This window comes from Patiria miniata, unplaced genomic scaffold (genome assembly GCF_015706575.1).
Source record: "Patiria miniata isolate m_02_andy unplaced genomic scaffold, ASM1570657v1 HiC_scaffold_7, whole genome shotgun sequence".
In the NCBI taxonomy this organism is placed as follows: domain Eukaryota; kingdom Metazoa; phylum Echinodermata; class Asteroidea; order Valvatida; family Asterinidae; genus Patiria; species Patiria miniata.
In genome coordinates, this window is record NW_024037074.1 from 9,122,564 (window position 1) to 9,143,973 (window position 21,410).

Here is a 21,410-nt window from a genome sequence, read left to right on the forward strand (position 1 = left end):
CATTTGTACAGGACAAATCAAAATCCAAAGGGGAATGTTCAAAACCGAAACTGTTAAAGTTTCTACTCGGTGGATATTACACTTCTCAAGTACATGTAAACAGACCATGCATAACCTTTTGATCGTCAAGCACGATTTTCCAGCACTAATATTCCAAAATTCAAATGGACTGATCGGTTGAAATCACTTCTACGTGACAGCGAGCCAGATGGAGTAATTTCACGGGGTGTTCATATTAGTACTTTGATCCAAGTAATTTGTTTTTAAAATAAATCAGTAGGTTACATTGGGATAAATGCAAATGATCTAAATAAAGAAAATGCAGACTTTCATTGTTGAGTTTTATTTATTGATTCGCTGGTTTCTGGCTTGGCTTTCCATACATTAGAAATTTTTCTGCTTAACAACTTTTTAAGTTTGTCTCAGGATGTTGTCGGATCTGTTGTCTCGATGTACATTCAAATTTTGTATAATTTCATAAACCCAGACTTATGGTCTCATACACAATGTACATGTACATGTACTTCAGGATCCCCATACGCTGCATGTAGTAGGTACATGTATTTGTCATTTTATGTTTAAACAGATGTACTGGTAGTTTTTCCATAATTGCTCTTTCCAACAAATCTTGCAGATACTGAATATAATATTCTGTGTCTCTTTCAGGTAAATTTAATACTTGACTACAACCTGCAACTAGTGACTCGTCCATAATAATCGAGCCCTATACAGTAGGTGTTTTGCAGCATATGTAAATAAATCACCAACTGTAGTGTTTATTTGGATGGTTTGGTTGGTTAATTCTCAAGCGCTCTCACCACAATGATTAACCAGACTAAGAAACAGTCACTTCAATCTGTCTACTTTACTGACTCCTATCCTCCGCCAATTCATTAATCAAATCTCACATCTACTCATTGACAAGATTATCGCTTTGGTCGGTCTGACCACAATAACGGCAGCACGGCATTGTGGGTTCACGCCGCTGTCTTGGCCGGACAAAAGTGCAGCGTATCATCTTTCCGCCCACACGTTCCTGAAACCAAACAAGATCCCATAGGAGAGATAGCGGGTGGAGAGATCTCAACTGCTGAGATATCCAGGCATGTTGGAATTCCTGTCTGAAGTGACAACTGGTCAGAGAAGCCAGTTAAGAACCACTCACTGATGATAAGCCTTGTTAGTCCATCACTGATGTGTGACAACCTCTCATATCAGTTCGCTTCCATTTCAATTTCAATTCCTGGTCCGATTGGGTCAGAGTTTTATTTCCACATCAGAGATTGGGGCAAGAAATTTAATTAAAAAGAAGGGAATTTTTACGGGGAATGTTGTAAGGAAATACACAGAGAAATTTATTATAATGTCAACGTCACACATGATGTACATAAATGTACCGGTACCGTATACATGTTGTACGTTTTGGATTAACTTGTACATGTACATGTGTGGATGTACATGTTCGTGATGATGTACATATTTTTTGGGTAAATCAACTGGGATATGTGTGTTTTGCATTTAATTACAAGTAAAAAAATCCCTGTGAAATGCTGCAACTGATTACATTTTGTAAAATTATTGTGTGTTGAAAATATTCAAAATATACGTATCAGGTACATACACTGTACATATTTTATCTCAACATTTTTACTCTACCAGCAAAAAGAACGGGATATTTAACAAGCCAAATGCATCAGTTTCCATCTAGTGCCGGTACAGTATCCCTTCTGACCGTTTCTTGTTTTTACATGTATATTTTCCCATTTGCTTGGATTGATAACAATGAATCGTGCAGCAATCAGACCTTGACATTTTAACTTGGCATTCATGGTACATCAAGGTACGACCGTAGTTTTACATCACATCAGCAAAGCCCATCAAAGGCTCAGTGAAAAGGCCGCTTGGAGACCGTCCAATTAAAAGATCTATACTAATGACCAAGCCTCTCTGTTAGGTACAGATTCATTAGCTTGATAATTCCAGTGTTCGGGAAGCTGAACGTGGTCTAGTGGGACTGGTTCATCGTGGATGAATTGCCCTCCGATCCTGCCTGATTACGCCAGCGCTGAAGGAAATGATGTTGTTCTGTTACCTTGGTAAAATGTAATTATGAGGAAAGTGGCAATCGCAGTAGGAAGTCTAAACGCACGGCACTCGCTTTATTGGCAATTTGTCATTGAATTGGAACGGTCGGTGGACTAAATTGGTTCAGGTCTTGTATTTAGGCAACTTTTATGAGTTTTCTTCTTCTGTTGAGTCTCTTTTTTTTCACAATCAATGTAATCTCTGAAGCTTATAAAAAGACCAACATTATGATTTTTCCCTTTAAATTTCCTCATTCTTGGATCGTTATTACTGTCTTTGTTGGGAAAAACAAGGATGAAGCACCTTAAGAATTGAGAATTAGATATAAGAAATAGATACATGTGTGTACCGTACAGGTCTACGTATTTTTACTTTTAAAAACTGATAGAAATACACTTGTATGCTTTTTAAAGCAGTTTTCTATTTTCTGTTATTAAAAAGATTCTTCAAATACAGCTATCATAGTTTTTCATCCGTAAATTTTGATTGAACCTACATTGTACATGTACATAATCTGAGTAACACATCAGATAAGATCATCAGGTTCTATACAGATTGTATTGAACCTGGTTAAATATCAATGTATTGTCTCAGTTCAGCTCTTGAAATGCCCAACATTCACAGAAAGCTGATTCTTCATGATTAATTCCAATGCAAATCTACAGGCTGGATTGCCGAGGAGAAGGCAGGTGAATTGAGTTGTCTTCATCTTGAGTAGCAGGCACCTGCCTAGCTTGTAGTCTAGGAGAGAAAGTGGGATCAATTACTGTGCATGGACACATAATCTACAGCTTCCGTTGATTAGCATGCGGCATGGCTTTGCATCGAGGTGTGCTGCCTTGTAAAGTTGAACGGAAGTGCCTGGAGATATCAGCATGCTTGGGAAGTTGTGTACAAGAACGATGCGTCTGATGAACAGGCTGCGTTTAAAATATTGCAAATCTTATTCTGAATCAAACCGAATTGAATCTGAAAATGCAAGCAGTTGCTCAATATGATACGCATGGTGACTTTTTCAATATATTTTTGATAATAAAATTTAAGTATTAATAAAATATTCATACATGTATGCATACGTACAGAGTGCCATTTTGGTTTTAATGAGGTATTAAAAGTGAATATTTTATTTCTTTTATTCCGACTGAAAATGTAAATTATTTATTTCCATGGAACATGGAACAAGTAATTGTTCATTTAAATAAAATTATCATGAATCATTAACACTCAACTTCCCAATTCCTCTAAAATCCTCTTTTCAAAATGGAGGATTTTGCAGGATTTTGGGGCTATGGCTAAAATGTGTGCCTGATTTTGGAGGTTGCACTGTGGCAAGGTCTTGGGCCGTACCTTGTGTTGTTTATGCTCAGCCATGCATAAATTTAGGCTTTAAGATTATGCTTGAAATCCTCCGCACTGCTCCAGGATGTCACTGGCTCTGCCTCAACATATTGACAGTAATTGCTGGAGGATTTTGCAGGATTGAGGTTGCATCCTAGCATCGGGAGTTAGGGTTAATGAAATTATTTTCAAATTCGTGAGGTTTTCACCGTCCAAATGATATGCAGTGTACATTATTTTCATGTAGATACCGTTACCATAGCACCCCAGGGAGAAAGTAAAAGCCTGACAACCAAATCATGAGAAAAACATGCGTATTTAAATGCTTTTTGTATAAATTTCTATACACATTTTTTTCACTAAATCAACGAAGAAACTTTTGGGGGTTGTAAATTTACTGATTCAGAAAATCTCAAAACCTCAAAATTGTCAGGTCCACCCCAAAATGACTTCACATGCCCTTTGTTTTGTGCGAGTAGGTCTGTACCATACTGTAGGTTCTGAGTTTGAGAAAGCTGTATTAGAGAATGTGACAAGACAATCTCAGGCTCAGCATCCCTGTAACCATGAGATACGTAGACGGGTAAGATGTTGACATCCGGAAGATTGGCAATTAGATCAGATTGGATATCGGCTGGACTGGCAAATAGGCTTACTCTGCCTCTGCCATAGCCTACGGCAACCAGACTAGCTGATTATTGTAGACAATTCAGTTAACTACTTTGTGATGCGTTTCTTTATCTTGTTTCTTGATTGTAGGAGATTGCGTCTTGGCTGATCAGTTTTGACTGCCATGACCAATGGCTCAGCACCTCTACAAAGAACAGGTATGTCAAGTGTTTATGATGTTACATCTATCTGAACGACTCGTGTCGACTCAAAAGACTTTGCTTTCAGACAGGCAAACCTAACATGTTAAAGGCAAGTAGAAACATTTAGAAGTACCCAGAAAGGGACCTACCAGTTTGACGAGAAAAACCTTACTCAAAGTGATTGTAGGGATGGTACCAAATACCTTGTGAAATTATTCTACCTGAAATGGCATTCACAAGAATGAGATCACAAAAACTGTGCACACATTTCCTTTGTTCTTTTCAGTGTCCACCATGCCCAAACTTATACAAGTTGGTTGTTATGCACCCTTCGTAAGATTTTGAGCAAGTTTGAAAAAAAGAATTGCACAAATAGCAAATGATCTTTATGAACCTTTTCGTATCAGTTAAGCAGACTCGAATGTTGATTTCTATAGATTTGATTTCTATGTATTTTGGTTTGGTGTGACTCTCAAAGAGTAGGACTAATCTGCAATGGTGTGAGTTCATGGATGTCAGTCCCTGCTCCTCAGCAGTGTTATCCCTAGATGGTGCTTGGTTCTTGTAGTTGAATGCAAATCCATCTGTCAGCAGAACATTAATTCCTTCAGTGTCTTGGCTAAGAGCCTTCCGGCATCATGACTTGCATTTGTAATTGTCAAGAGCCAATTTGATTGCACCACAAGACGGCTAGCAGAAAAGCTGTGCCTACCGGTACCGTACATGCAGTCAGAAATGTGCATATACACATGAACACCTGTGCACGCTGGAAATTTCTTTTATTGCCTCTTTGCTTTAAGCAAATTGTGAAAAACAGTGAAGTACATACATGTACATGTACATGTAATTCTGTTTACTTCTCTTCCTAATTTTGGTCTCTAAGGGTCCAGACCAGTAAATACCCCGGTAGGCCCAAAATTGCCTCCGCCGGCCAAATTGCGATTTGCATGCCCTTAGAGCATTTTCTGGGCCATGAACTTGAGAGTTTGTAAAAAAGAACCTTGGGTGTAAGCCGTGCACAGGACTGTGAGCTTGTGTTTCTGTGAAATTTAAATGAAATTGAGCACTAAAAGCGCTCTATTTTGCAATGGAGCATCTAGGCATTTTTTGAAAATGGCGATGGGCTTCAGGACTATTTTTAGGGGTGATCATCTTCGGATGGAAATTTCTCCTAAAAGTCATTGGATTACCCCCCCCCCCCCCAAAAAAAAAAAAAATTGAAAAGAAAATGAAAGATGATGAAATAAGCTTTAATTTGATGTGCATCTTGAACAGCTTGGAGAGTTGTGAGTATTTTTAATAATTTAGAGAAGTGCGCGTTATTACCACTGAGGTCTATGGCAGTGTGTTTACTGGTCTGCAACCCTAAGAAATGGGCAGAGGATATATAAACAACAAGCTCACAAAAAAGTTCAGTTTAGAAAACAGTATTGGCAAAATTGGGCCCAGGAAAAGCAGAAATGCAAGGTAAATTAGCAACATCATCCAAATGAATATGGAAAACAGGTGTGTACGTCTTAGTTGACCTGGGGATTGGATCCTAGCTTGACATGCTTCAATCAATTTGTTAGCTGCACACTGTACATGTATTAGATATTTTATTTTTTCAAAGGTCAATGCTAATCACAGGGATATCTTTATTAAAAATTCACAAAGTCAAATTTCTACAGGTACGGTACATCACTGAGGGAAAACATATTGACAATTTGCTGGAATTAATCAGATATGAGGGGTTTGGTAGCAGTCAACCAAGGAATGCTGTGTAATTAGTTAGACGAGCCAGCTGCCTCCCATTATTAGACAGCTGGATATTTGTGTTGAATACGATGGGGATGTCATCAGGTCTATTTGTCTGTTTTACATTAGGTTTGCATTGGGTCTTGGCCCGAGGAACTATTTTCAACATGTTTAATCCCTTTCCTAATCAGGAATTTCAGCAAAATGTTGAAAGTAATTTATTGAGCCATTTTTACTATCAAATGCTTATTCTGCTCAACATTGGTTAAAATTTGTCAAAGTTTCTGAAAAGTACGGTACATTGTCAATTTAATAAATCTTTGAAATCAGTGTATACATGTATGTACAATGTAGCATCATTACAAGAAATGTTTACAAAGAGTTGTCATTGTACGTATGCAGAAAATCTTCTCTTCATTTGAAGTTGATCATTTCGATTTGTGTTATTTGTCCCCAAATGTTAAGTTTTATTTTTTTTTTATGTCAAATATATCAATTCCACAAAATTTGTAAGGTAAAATCTAAGATTGCCTATCGTTTCTAAATTGATGCAATCCACGTAATTATCATTGATAGACCCCAGAGTGGTTCCTTGGTCCTGTACAATCGCAAGAGAGTTCGATTCCGGAGAGATGGCTACTTCTGGAAGAAACGTAAGAATGAACGGACGACACGGGTGGATCACATGAAGCTCAAAATACAAGGAGTTGAGGTCAGTTACTGCCGGCTGCTGAATTGATAATTATCAGGAATAAAAGATGGCCTGAAATGAATAAAGTGAAGAAGTGGAGACAATTGATATGTTTTGTGGGGAAAAGGCCCTTGCATTCAGCAACCATGTTTGGAGTTTTCGGTTAACCCTCCCTCTCTGACCCATAATTTTAGCTACCGGTACGCCATCGCAGCAGTCAAAATCAATCAAGTGGCTGTTTTTAGCAGTTAAGAATTCCCTTGTTAATTTGATATAGCCATGCTTTGACTGGCGGTGATTGATATGCCACTTGTCAGGGTTCGACCGTAACTTTTTTATTTCACAAGCCAGCCGGGCTACTGAAACAGACTCTTTAACTAGCCCGCATGCATTTTCATTAGTCTCATAAACAACAATGTGCATACATGTAAAATGTGTATCCTGAGGCAATCTTATCAGTGTATTTTATAAACAGAATATATAATTTAACCCTTAACAAGTGATAAAATTACACACAAATTGATACAGGTTTACTTTCTGAATTTAATGATTTATAGTCTTCCTGTCCTTTCATCTTTGTCGTATCCCAACAATTTTTGACTCGCCAGCCTGGTTACTGAAGGAATAGTTTAACTAGCCGCCCTTGTTTTGACTAGCATTTGGCTAGCGGGCTACCGCGAAGGTCGAACCCTGGCTGTACCTTCTCTTTTGTCAGTGGAGGGAATTGACTAGTCACAGTATTTACGCGAATGATATCTGACTATTCTGTGAATGATCCAACAATTTGATTTTTGTTGCAGTGTATATATGGGAGCTATGTACACTCGGCCCTCATCCCAACATTCCACAGACGAAGCTACTGGCTTCTACAGGTGAGTGCACAGAGAGGAATCAAATGAATTATTAGAATTATCATTTGTAACAAGAACCAAATACATGATTGCATTGTTAATGGAAGGGTTTTTAATGAATAGTCTGATAGTGATGCTTTCTGAGCTGTTGTGAGCGTAGTGAAATGTTCAATTCGGTAACAAAACCTGGCGAGTTTGATCGGACTTTACAATAGGATAATTTGTACAAAAGACTACATACATGTAGGTCTGTATGGCTCAAGTGGTATGTTGTTGCATCAAATCCTTTTTGTCAATTTCTTTTTATATATATATATATATGATGTTAATTAATATCAAATAATTTGAAGTTAATAAATATGAACATTTTTACTAATAATAAACATTTTACTAAGTTATCCCTTTTTCTAAGTTATTCCTTTTTTTCCTTTCTTTGCAGAATCCTGACATAGTTTTAGTCCACTACCTAAATGTGCCCAATCTTAGCGAGGATTCCTCCAAGATCACCAGCAGTCCCTTAGTCAGTTCCATCCTCCCTACGTCGCTACCTACCCCTCAGTATCAGCTGGATACTAAAGGATATAAAGGCACTGTCTGGCAGAGAGAAGAACTCCTGCAACAAATCAAACCAATGTGTAAGTAGTCACTTTTGTCTTGGATCTGTCCAAAAAATAAGGAAATACACATATCAAAACGAACAAAACTGTTGCAAACTGCTTACTGACTGGATTGACCTAAAATGTAAAAATAAAAATTAGAGGGCCAATATTGCTCTGGGGCACTCAGTGCTCGGTGGCACCCAAATCTTCTTCTGATTATTTTGTGGATTGTTCATTTTCCCCCACAATCTTACCCCTTTTAACCCTTGGGTAAATCCAAGAAAAAAAACCCTTTTTGTCCTATGCGTAACACCCTATTTTCTTCAATAACATAATCATCGTAAAGACTGATAACATAAAAATTCTTGTGGGTATTCTCCTTGCAGATGCCCAACGGTAGAATAAAAAACACTGAAAATCCATGACTATCTTGGACTTGCCCCCTAACTCCCTGGCATTGATGGCATCATCCTATATCCTCCAAAATCCACCCCTACTGGTGTGGCACAGTCTTTGTACTGATCATTCTGGAGGCATTAAGCCTGACAAAAAGTGATACACACATACTGGCCTGGCTGTTTCTACCACATTTTCATACCTTTCGTTGTGTGTATGAAGTTTACAAAAGCAAGGAGGGGAAGTGAATGTTTAGAGATTGTATTCCTGACAGTGATTGTCCTTTCCTGGAGTCGATTTATTGTACTTTGCTGGACGGAAAGCATTTGAAATGTGACAGGAAGTTTTGAAAACTAGGTGTGGGAAAAAAGCGTTCAATATTCTATGTACATTATCTCCTGCACTATTGCGATGGTGTTGCTGAGCCTATTGATCGTGTAGCTGATCAATATTTGCTGTTTACAAACACGGCTTAATTCCACTTTTCAACGTGGGTGAGTGTAGCACAGAAACCTTGTAATGCCAATTTGGCCGTAACCAAGCTACACCCAACTGTTTCCTATCAGGCCGTCTCCCTCCCATTAGCAACACCTACCAATGACTACTAATGGCCATCGCTATGACAACACAATGCTAATCGCATGGCTAAGCTGCCGTTGCTATGGTGATGACCTTTTTTCCCTAGCAACAACTGTAAATGTCATATGTGAAGCACATGGCTTGGCATATAGTCTCCTGCCAATAATAGATGAAGGCTGACCTTTTCAGAGCTTACTTTGTATTTCTTTCTGAATAATGTGTTTCTTTTAAGTGTATTTTTTCCTTCATATACATGTACAATAGATGCACTAACATCAGGATTTGAATAAACATTGTCATTGTAATTTCATGTTGATTAGAAGAGATGATAGGAGCTGCACATTGTATTGAACACAGTCCATATTTTATGACTTTTATTGGCACATTTATTTCAGAGAATCACTGTATGTGACCTGTTCTGTCAAAAGCAGACGCTTCTGGGCAAAGGTTGAAATCGAGATAGGGCCAAAAAACGCTGTGGGGGTGATTTTTATCGATTTTCTAATTTTTGCATATATTTGAAATCCTGAACATGTCTAAAATATACTATAAAAGTTTGAAACCCTAATTTGAACTCTAAATATGGTATTTTTAAAGATTTGTTGAGGTGTATCAGTTAAAGAAATTACTGTTTTGTGACGTTCGTGGCCATTTTCTCCATTTCTACTTTTCGACACAATGAACTTCGAAATAGCATAACTTTGCCCAGGAATTACAGGTTTCACAAATTAAACCACCTATTAAAAGGGAAATGTACATATTTTAACAGTATGCAAAAATCTCATTTTGGACCTTATGACCAGAAAAGTCTGATTTTGACAGAACAGGTCACATATGAAAGCAATGATACCGGTACATGTACATGTAGTTTGAAATACATTGTGCTATATGCACTTTGAGTCTCTATGTATTCCATATATTGCACATACTCGTATTAGTTTTGGGAATTTTTGCGAGTTATTTTTTCGCAAATGTTTTTTTCAAATAGTGTTTGTTTATTGACCTCAAATATTTTTAAAATAATAAATCATGTCTTAACCTCGAAAATGAATGTATTGTAAGCAATTACTCTTACACTTACATGTACATCGTACATGCACCAGGTGATATTCCTGTTTTGAGGTAACAGATCTTGTAATAAACAATCTGTGCCAGATGTGCTTTCCACTTATACCATGATTCTGAACTTGTCAAAAGAACAATTGTTCAACTATGTTAGAAATGATTTCAATATCTGTTTGTTTGTTTTGCTTTCATTTGTGATTCAGTTAGTGGAACCCAGTTGCAGCTGAATGGAAACAATCTGACATCGGTGAGCCTCGTTACTTATTCATGTTGTTTAGATTTTCATTCTGTTTATTGAATTCATTTCTTCCCTCTGTCAGGAACATTTTATGAGTTTGTTTCTGAATAAAAAAAACAGTGTAAGGGACTAGCCTTTACAGCAGAAAAAAACTTTTTAGTTATCTAAAATCTGCATTTGTATACAAAATATATATATATTTGTTATTGCTTATATTGTCGATTTACAATGTACATCACCCCAACGCAAAATCCATCTTATGAATAGTTGTTGATTGTGTTGTGTACAATGTCAATTTATGGAAATTTAGGTAGTTAGCCCAAAATTATTTTAAAATTTCTCTTTCTTTTCTCGTATTTGAACAGTGACTGTAATTTTCAAATGTATTTCACTACTCATTGTCTGTGTCCATATTCAATAAATGACTTGAACCGTGAACTCCCTGTACCATCTAAAACTGCCACAGCACTCTAGTATACAAATAGTGAATGTTTGTGAGTGCAATGGTAAGAATAATTTCATGAGGTGACAGATGAAATGTTCTATTCCACGAGGCGATGCCGAGTGGAATGGAACATTTCATCTGTCACCGAATGAAATTATTCTTTCCATTGCACGAGCGTCCAACATTCATTATTTGTTTTATATAACACCTGTATAAATCCTTGTCATCTGATTGGTTGACTTTTAATAGCCAATTTATTCAGTTTGAAAACTGTTTAAAAGTTCGACAAGTTCATCATATTTATATTAATGCAAACTATTTGACAGGTTGAGAACAATCATATTCAATTTATCAATTTATCTCGATTTAAAACAGCGCCACCACCAGCAGCAGACAGCCTGCAATGGAAGTTCTATTCCATTGCACTGTGCGCTTCGCGCCACGCGCGCGCCGTGCGTTGGTACGAATAATTCATTGACATGTGATCAACGACCCTCCAATCAGATGACGGGGATTTATTCAGGTGTTGTATAATTTACAATAATACAATGTCATACAGGTGATTATGGGATTAAGATTACTGTGATTCCAGCCAAGACTTTGGTCTAGACCCTGCTCCTTAGACAGGCTTAAACCTCGCCTAGGATCAGCTGAGGTCCTCTTTTTTTTCATGGCACATTTTTGCCATTAAAATTTGAAAACCATTTATTGGGGGGAGGGGTGTTATTTCCCAGTTGCATGCCTGTTAAGTTAATAGTGCTACTTCAGCAGAAGACATACTTTCAATCGTCAACCAGTACTGTTCATCTCGGCTTTTTGCTGACACCTGTTATTACCATGCTGCAGTTATTATTATTATTATTATTATTATTAATCATTTCTGGTAATGAAACCAAGGATTCCTCAAAAGCGCCCTAGGCACTGTAGCTCGCAAGCCTGAAGAAACCTGTGGAGAGAAGACAATGAGAAGAAGTTACAGTTTTAGAGGTGGGAGGAAAAGCCCAGAAGAATATTCTGGGGAAAACCCACGGAATCAGGCAGGGACTTAAAACCCAATCCACATATTGGCCCAGGCAGGATTCGAACCCGGGTCACAGCGGTGGAAGGCGAGGAAAGTACCGCTACGCCAACCTGACTCCCTATAAAGTTTATAGATCCAATCAATTATCTTTGCACAGGAGACTGATGTAGCTAACATTGTGGTGCAGTACCTGTTGGATTTACAAGATCAGCAGAATCTCCATAAAGATCAACAGTCTGTTGTGTTTACCACACTAGCTGACAAGGCTGGTACCAGCACAGGTTAGTTCTTACACAATTGCATTTCTCTTGATATATTAATAGTATTTAAAAAATCGGTCACAAATCATCCTGTTCAGAACTAACAGTTGATTGAAGAGGAAGATGTTGATTTGCTTCCTAAACTTTTTTCTAAGGGGAAGCGGTTATGGTTCCTACGCCACCGTTGATGGTTTTTTTTATAACACTTCCTGAAATTTATTAATTTACTCCCTTCATTACTTTTTTCTTATTACAAATAACCCACTCTGTTTTAGTTTTATGGTGGTGATATTGTCAAGGACAGTAATGTAGTCTGGATATCCTATCATCAATTCTTACTGATTAACAGTCCTACAAGTCTAGATTTGAATAAGTGACATGTAGTTTGTTTTTATCCTGTCCTAGGTGCACCAGGTTCCTCCCCCAGTTCAGCTCTTAGCTCCGCCCCTAGCCCACAGAGTATCCCTAGTGTCCCACCATCACCTATGTCGGTCCTCAGTGAAGCCTCGTCCATCCAGCCTGGTATAGACTCTGGGACATTCAATCTAAGCACAAACCAATCAACCACAGCGACAAACGAACAGAGCCAGGCTAGATCGACCAATCAGCTGCAAGACGTCAGCATGATAGCGCCGTTACCTGTTCTCTTATTCAACGCCTATAACGAGGTGGAAAGCACAGGTGTCGTTGGGAACACAACCTTGGTCGGTTATCAGTTAAATCAGCAGAGTAATATTAGTGGGGTACCAGGGAGCTCAGCAGGCGGGACAGTACAGGGAGCCACGTTAACATCCGAGGAAACGACGCACACCAGTCAGAATAGCGTCGCTAGTATGCAATGTGGTCAACCAGTACGTGATGTTAGCGGTCGACCCTTGATCACTAATGAAGAATCGATAGAGCTACGGGCGTTGGTGGATGGCAACCCCAACTTGAAGACTTGTAAGAATCGTTTTGAGAATCAACCAGGGATCCATCAGAAGATTGTCTTACTGCCGCCGTACCTACCGTCTCCACCAAGACCTGAACCGACTCAAGAAGTGATGACAACAAGTCAACCTCAGAGTACATCAGCAACCGAAGCTAGCAGATTGCCGTCATATGATGCTCATGTACAGAGACAGCGATCTAACGATAGATCAGTCACTCAGCCTGCGCAAGGTGCGATCAATGAGGGCGCTGTTGCCAGTACAGCCTCCCAACAAGTCACACAATCAGGAAGTTTATTCCAACCCTTACACCCGCAAAACCCTCTCAATCAGTTCCCCACTTTCCAACAGAGTTTGCAGGCAAACATCCCCCCACCGCCCCAGTTGCCCCCACCCCCTCCATACACCCTGGCAGCGAATGCCGTCATCGCCAATACTGTATTCACATTCTCAGCAACACCCAGCAAGAATCCACATCAGCAGTCTGTGACTTCAGACATGAAACAGTCACCTGCTGTACCAACCTCCATGATGCAAGCCACTGGCTTGGTGAATCCTACTGCTGTTACCATACCAGCCGTTTCTGGGGTGTTTAACCCACAACCCCTGAAATCATTAGTGTTCCCACCAAGCACAAGTGAAACTGTTACGACAGCGGTAACATCTGATTCAACCAACAAAGAGAAGCCTTTGATATTCAAGCCGTTAATGCAACCTCTTCAAGCCATTCCAGACAGCATCCAATCCAGTTCACAATCGGTAGCATTGATGCAACAAACACAACCTCAGATGACGTATCCCTCAATGAGTAGCCAAGATGGTAATCAGTTAAGACCAGCGTTACCAACTAGCAATGATTTCTCTATCAATGATCTTGATATTGAGCTTGATTTTGATGCTGAGATGTTTGACAGTGCTCTGGCTGATATCCATCTGGATAATTCATTGCAAGGTGGGTGGGTCATAGGAGTAAATGGTGATTATTGTAGACTCAAGCCAAATGTGATCGTAACAAGCTTAGTCTAGGCGGACCCAAAAGTTTCAATTTATATTATTTATACTTGGTGACTCAATCAGTCAGTAAGTCAATGACTTGGTCAGTCAGTGACTCCGAGGACAATAGGTCTCTCTCAAATGACATCACTTCCTACTGATTGCCACGTGCATCGGCATTTTGAGCGTCAACATTTTGTGACGCGTATCGGCTTCGCCATATTTCGAAGAAATTTCAAGCAACATGCGCTCGTGTTTAGAACATCTTGCATCAGGCGCACACGCACCCGTGCCTTGAATACGCAGTTGTAATTTTCCTGCGAAGATGGCGTCCTATGAGAGAGATCGTTAGGCTGGCCGTGAAGTCCAGCAAGATTAATATTTTTATTGTAAATGGAATAATGGTGATAATTTTTAATTTCCTGTGAGTGAATTTGACTAGAGTGGGAAAATTAGTTAGAAATTTACCTTTGATGCCGGTAAAAGTGAGTATTTGATGCAACTTTCTTGTAAAAGTGTGGTAAGGAATTTTTCAGAAATCTCTAAATTTCAACTCTCTAATTTTCATACTGCCGTTTTCCTTGGTTTATGTAGGCAGTACACCTGTTCCAGACTCCACCCATCAATCAGAGACAGACAGACTGACCAGTAGAGTGACCAGTGGAAGTCATGGTCAGTCAGAAGGCTTGTTAGTGTTACATCAAGGGAGGTCATTACCTGAGCAATGTCTGGAAGCTATTACAGAGTTCTCCCCGGATTGGTCCTACCCAGAGGTAAGATTCTTCCTGTCAACCCACCCCCTACCCCTCACCCTAACACCATATCCCAACACCCCACCTAACCCTCATCCCCTCTACCACACCATCCTCTCTCCCACTCCCATCCCAATATCTGCCCCCACTCTTCAAATAAAAACCTCAGTATTTAGTCAAGTGACACCGTTACACTCTTAAAATAGGAAATATTGCTTCCTATTAGGACATCACACTATTTGGGTTCCTGTGACCTATCAGCAAGACTCTTCAAACTTTGAGTGAACTCACAATGACCACAACTTAGTCTTGAGAACGAACTCTATCATTATCAATGAAGTCAAGAAGATGTTGAGTCCTTTAAGAAAGTTTTCTACAAGTTGACTGACAACTGAGAAGGAATGTTTTACTTCTCATCAATTGTTTGACGTAGCGATAACATTTTACATGAATATTCTTGTGTAACTAGTCACATAACTTATTTTCCTGGCCACATTTGTAGGGAGGTGTGAAGATTCTTGTGACGGGTCCTTGGCATTCCACTACAGCAAACTATCAATGCATGTTTGACAATTATGCTGTGCCAGCATCGCTGGTACAGACAGGGGTACTTCGCTGCTACTGCCCCGCTCATGAAGCTGGCGTTATAGCTCTACAGGTGGGTAACAGACAAATAGACAGACTGACAAATAGACAAACACGAATGTCTTATAATCACGATGTTTGGGCATCTTTTGAACAAGATAAGGCACTTTGCTAAATGACAGATTGCCAGACATATCTAACATCGTGATGTTTTGCATTGTTGGCAACTCAAGCAAAAAGGCTTCACTCATTATTGTTTTTTTATTTATTATTTTTTTGTATGATTGGATATGTTCAAAGCAGTGTCTGGGTATCTTTAAGTTTACGTGCTTTGTCTTACACGTAGGTGTTATGTGATGGAGTTGTCATTTCCAAGTCAGCCATATTTGAGTACAAAGCTCGCAGTGCACAGCAGAGACCCAACAGACAACATGAATGGTTGTCACTGGATGGTAAGTATTTAACTGTCTTCTCTCCTAATATGCTTCAAAAAAATCAGTTCAACAACAAACAAAAGAAATTTTAATGGTTATGGCATGTCCATTGTTAAATTCTAATTCTCAAAATGTAAAAGTTGAGTAACTGTATTCTATTTACATCTGTCCAAGACCAAGACAGAATTCCATGAAAAAATAATTTACTGATATAGCTTTATGTTTTATTGGATTAATGAAAGTAACAAGCACTGTTGCTTCCTGGTGTTTGGTATAAAATGTTATAATATCATGTCAAAGTTCATTGATTTGATTCAATAATGGGACTGGAAATGAGCTTTCATGCACCATTCATTAAAAGTTTTTCTGTTGTTTGTTTTGTCTAACAGAGAATCAGTTTCACGTTGCCATCTTGGATCGGTTGGAGCACATTGAGAGACGAGTTGTCTTAAACAAGTCACAATCACAGAGTTCTACTAAACAGGTAAAAAATATACCATCAAATATCAAATTTAATCATTGAGTATGAGAAATACTGTTTTCTTCTTATCTGTGTAGTCAGTGAATATGTATTCTTATCAATGTTACTATGTGAAAGCCTGGAGTTAGGAATTGACAAGCTTGTTGTCGCCTTGTACCCTTATCAATAGCCTGTGTTATAATGCATTAAACTTGATTTCTATAGCTATTCTGTATTTTGTGTTTCCCCATTGTTGCTTGCTGTGATTAGCAACATGGAATCCACAATGTGTTTATTCAGCAGACTGTTTAGTGAGACTAGATTTGTCTCAACTGAGCGGGGTTTCAGTGACGTAAAGAAAGCACTCTGATAAAGCAACTGCAGTTTGGCGTCACAGCATCCCTTCACCTAATTCTGCAATGTTAATTTTGGATGGCACATAGCCCAAGCATGTGTACCAAGTGTATATCGTCGTGTCCGTTCAACAAGATCGTATCTCCTAAAATAGGCCGCACATGAAATGCAAGTTTCAGAATGTCAAAAGGTCGTATCTCACTTAAAATAACCCAGATGTACACACATACAGTCAATGGACGTTGAGATATGACCTTGTTGCACGGAGCGTATTCGCACGAGATATGACTTTATTGCAGAATGGAGTGACGACCTTGTTGCACTGACGTGACGATATTCATGTACATTTGTATTAATCACTTTAATACAGCACTGCCATTCAATATGACAAACAATCGAATATGTTGTCACAGAAGTATATTTTCACATTTGTGGTCGTCAGTACTCAAATGGAATATACATTTTTTTTGCTATTAGGGTTTATCTACTGGCCAGAGTGACCAGCATTTATCCTTTGAGGACCGTGTGGTGGCGCTATGTCAACAATTCATGCGAGGTCAATGGGCTCCTGGTAGCTCCTCCCAATTAGGGGCGGAGTCAAGCTCACATAGAGGGATGACGTTACTTCATCTGGCCGCTGCATTGGGATACACTAAGCTGATTAGTACGCTGGTCACTTGGAGGTAAGGGACTGTGACCATTCAGCCCTGGTATGAAAAGGGTCCCCCGGTACCTCGTCCGGTCCAGAGCCAGTCCGGTCTTCAGCCCAGTCTCGTCGGTACATGGTCCTGTCTGACCAGAAGTTTTGAAGTCAGTCAGGCGCATCAATTTATTGCCTTTCGGAGACGTCCAGAGCAGAACAATAGCAAACGTACTGGATTAAAGATAAAATCCTTCCAAATGCCTTTTTTAATCTACGGTCCCATTGTGCGCGAAACCGCATGGCAGGGGTTTTGATCTGTGCTGACGAAAGTGTTCTATTGTTTCGCGCTGAGAGATGAAAACCACAAGCAGGTTTCTTCTGGGATATATTACATGTGTCAATACTTGCAAACAATAAACCCCAGGATAGAGGAGTTCCTGATGAGCAACCAGACCAGCTCCTGGGCTGGTAGCTGGGACGATACGAAAGGACTTCTTGGGAGGGGACGAGCTTACCCGGGGGCCCTTTTCATACCGGGGCTGAATGGTCATGGTCCCTAAGAATCATTTACCCAAAGCAGTCTAAGATTCTTCAAAACCCACCAGCTTTGTGGACGATTTTGAAGGATTTTATGTTGATGATCCAAGAACTCTAGGATGTGAATTCTGTCACAGTCTAGAATATGTGTAAAGAACATAATTCAGGAAATGTTAGTTTGAGATATGGTAAGATATCACAATAAAACTCAAAGACAGGCAAAACCAAGTATTAAAAAGCTGAAAATGGTGTATAGTTTAAAGAATTTATAAGATTTTGAATAAAATGTCCTTTTTTCATCATTTGACAGAAATGAGCAGCACAGCCTTGTGCTTGAGATGGAAGTGGATCCATTGGACATAGATCATTTCTCATGTACTCCACTGGTGAGTAAAATGCTCAGAATTCTGACCCTATCACCTTGAAGCTGAAGATTTGAACATTATTCACTTTTAAGTGGAAGATTTGAACATTATTACAATATTAAAGATGCGTTCCACGTGCTATTTTCGAGTTTCACCTCAAAAACGTGATATTTTTTTTTCAATTGCTATTGTTTTAAATATAGAAGTTATTCAGTTTTGAATGAGACATGGAACCTGCATTTAATTAATGAATTATTTCTTCACAAAGATAGAATTATTTGCTGCCAAACATTCAGCACTCGCAGGGCGGGTTCAATTATGCGCACTTTCAGAGGGTTTCAAACCCCCAAAATTGACATAAAGTATTTTTTTCCATACAAATTGAAACTTCGTTAGGAGGGGAAAAAAATCCTCTTTTTGAAGAGCGCATGGTATATATCTTCAAGTTGAAGATGTGAACATCATTGCGATATTAATATTTATCAAAGTTAAACATGATTTCAATCATAGATCCTGATCTCCATATCTGTAACATCCTAATTGATGTTTTGCTTTTCTAGATGTGGGCAGCAGCCCTCGGACATAAAGAGACAGCAATGCTTCTCTTTGTTTGGAGTCCCCAAGCTCTCCACGTCTGTGACTCGTTGGGTCGTCTCCCTATCGACATGGCCAAGAGTCGCGGTCATACTGCCCTCGCTGAATGCCTACAACACTTGGAGTTTGATGGTCCGGGATTGTTCCCATCATTCAGTAGTCAACCCATAACCATCCCTCAGCAGAAACCAACCGACGGAGTACCAGCGTTCATGTTGTCATCACCGTCGACTGCGACGCCTTCATCTTCAACCACACCTCGGTCACCCTTGGAGCTGGCTTCTCCTTATGACTCCCCATCCCCATCCTCCGGTTGCATGTCTCAACTCTCTGTCAGTCCAATCTCTCAAGGATTCCTCAGTCCCATTTCCTTCAAGTCTCAAAGTCCTCGGGTCTCTGTCACCAGTCAGCCGGTCTTTGGTCAGAACCTGAAACCGCATAGCGCCCTCTATGGTGGGTTTGGAGATTCGATGGATATGGATACGGGACTTGAGAAGTCTCGGAGGTCATCCCGAGGTCATGATTCTAGGGGAGCTCATCTGCTCGATGTACAGCAGTTGCTACGTGGTATTGAGAATATTCAAAGGGTAAGACTGTTGAACTGAATAAATATTCTAGGTGCTTTCATCGTCTAAGAAATGTGTGCTCATTAGACTCAATTGTGTTAGATTGTTTGATATATACATGTGAATTCAGGCGATTCACAATGCAGTGCGCCACCAAGAGTTTGCCACGGAGAGTTCATTTTTCCCAGTGCATTGTGGGAGATAGTCGACAAATTTGCAGGGCGGGACATTTGAAATTGTTCGTTTTTCCGGTCAGTAGTTTCGTAAGCGTATGATTCAAGTATCTGTTTGCCCTTTTCTTTTTATCATTATGTTGTTTTTTTTTGTAAGGCTGCAGAACGCTTTGCCCCAATCTATAACAAATTAGCTGACACTCATTCAAATGGGCCATGTTTTGTCGACCGTAAACTTGAAAAGTTGACTCTCCATGGCAAACTCTTGGGGGCCCACTGCATTGTGAGTCGCCTGAATTGAGTCAATCCGTAGAATGACAATGTTTTACTGTTTTGATGCTCATAATTTGAAGACAGCAAACGATTAAACTTAAAGTTGCAAACATTAAACACTCACCTGTGATTACATTGGATGTAGCACGATGATGTTGGAAGGCTTTCTGAACAAGAACGTGACGACTTGAAACGACACGCTGAGCAGCTCAGAAAACTAGGAGCAGAGATGGGTCTAGGCACAGAGCACAACCCAGGACAAACCATAGGTCATACCTCAGGAGAGACCCACAGCTACAACCAAGGACAGAACCGTGGTCATAGCTATGGGCACATTCCAGGCCAATCCCCAGGACACGCATTCCAACCACATATCAGGAGTCACAACCCAGCTCAAAACCCAGGACAGACCCAGGGGCAGGGGGATAGCAGATGTGATTCCCCCATGCAGACAGACACGGCGATACGAGAGGGTGGGGAGGCAGCAGGACCATCGGCACCATTCAGTTGGATTACTGAACCAAACCAAAAGGTAAGTTTTTGTTTTGACCGGATAACTAGCACGATGAAACTTTGTCAGGGTTACAATTTCTGTTGCACTTATTCACATGCGTACATGTGGTCATTGAAAATATCAGAATGCATGTCTACAGCTTAAAGTTAATCACAAAACATGATTGAATGTTAATGCTTGAAATGGGTTCAACATTGAAGTTATATAAATTGGCTTTTTGAAAATCGTGTATTGAAGAAAATTGAAGATTTTTGAATGATAACGATTTTTTGGGGGGTTTGATTTCAGGAGCAATACTTGAATCTAGCCGAGCAGATCCTTAATGCTCTACCAGCTAGGATCAAGGGTAGTATCAAATTCCCTCAGACGAGAGATCAACACGATGTCTTCAGTTCAATGGCGCCCTTTAGTGGTGGCTCAGGGTCAGGCCATGGAATGGATACGTCTGGTGATCAGGAGTCGCACAGGTAAATGACAGATTGATTGAAAGTCTATTGAACAGGCAGGTTGGTTGCAGGGTCCCCCCAGTCATGGACAATCCTGGAAGATCCTGGAATTTACATTTACGTTTACATTTATTTCGTTTTTTGGGATATATTTGTTACAACAATTACAAACAATAACATTTAATACTCAGAAATACACAAGAACATTTTAGACAAAACATACACAATATAATATTTAACCAGCTCCCGCTGGATTACCCAAAAGAAACATGGTTTCTGTCGAGGGGCTCTCCAACTGATTAAATATGACACACTAAAACAAAACTGTCATGGAAAGTCATGAATTTTTGTGATTAACAAGGAGTCATTGAATGTTGCTGTTCCAAGGAAAAGTCATGGGATCCTGCCCAACCCATACGTGAAGATGTGTAATATTTGCAATCTTCCAGTTTGTGTTCCAGTTTACTATACTTCCTCTTAAATGCATGTACAGGTATGCTCATTTATTGCACAATTCTGATGATTTTGTGGTGCTCCAGTGGTCTGGAGCCAAACCAGAAAACTGAAAGGGAGTGGTGTCCCTTGCCTCCAGAGCAATAGGCTCATAAGATGCCAAAACAGTGTAGGAGAGCCCTAATTTAGTTCTGGAAATGTCATGGCAAAGTCGAGGAATTT

General features: G+C 39.6%; 1 protein-coding gene across 2 annotated transcripts in view; it reads left to right on the forward strand.

The window, feature by feature from the left end:
* Positions 1 to 21,410, forward strand: part of LOC119744807 (calmodulin-binding transcription activator 1-like) — a 50,831-nt gene that overhangs the window by 19,615 nt on the left and 9,806 nt on the right. For both annotated transcript variants that reach the window (XM_038220953.1, XM_038220954.1), the window contains exons 3-18: positions 4,183 to 4,250; positions 6,549 to 6,684; positions 7,464 to 7,535; positions 7,954 to 8,149; positions 10,357 to 10,400; positions 12,015 to 12,138; positions 12,523 to 13,998; positions 14,634 to 14,812; positions 15,294 to 15,449; positions 15,723 to 15,828; positions 16,200 to 16,294; positions 17,102 to 17,307; positions 18,115 to 18,190; positions 18,730 to 19,350; positions 19,921 to 20,307; positions 20,578 to 20,756. In XM_038220953.1, coding sequence (XP_038076881.1) covers positions 4,183 to 4,250; positions 6,549 to 6,684; positions 7,464 to 7,535; positions 7,954 to 8,149; positions 10,357 to 10,400; positions 12,015 to 12,138; positions 12,523 to 13,998; positions 14,634 to 14,812; positions 15,294 to 15,449; positions 15,723 to 15,828; positions 16,200 to 16,294; positions 17,102 to 17,307; positions 18,115 to 18,190; positions 18,730 to 19,350; positions 19,921 to 20,307; positions 20,578 to 20,756 — 4,121 coding nt within the window. The remainder of the gene's footprint in view (positions 1 to 4,182; positions 4,251 to 6,548; positions 6,685 to 7,463; positions 7,536 to 7,953; positions 8,150 to 10,356; positions 10,401 to 12,014; positions 12,139 to 12,522; positions 13,999 to 14,633; positions 14,813 to 15,293; positions 15,450 to 15,722; positions 15,829 to 16,199; positions 16,295 to 17,101; positions 17,308 to 18,114; positions 18,191 to 18,729; positions 19,351 to 19,920; positions 20,308 to 20,577; positions 20,757 to 21,410) is intronic.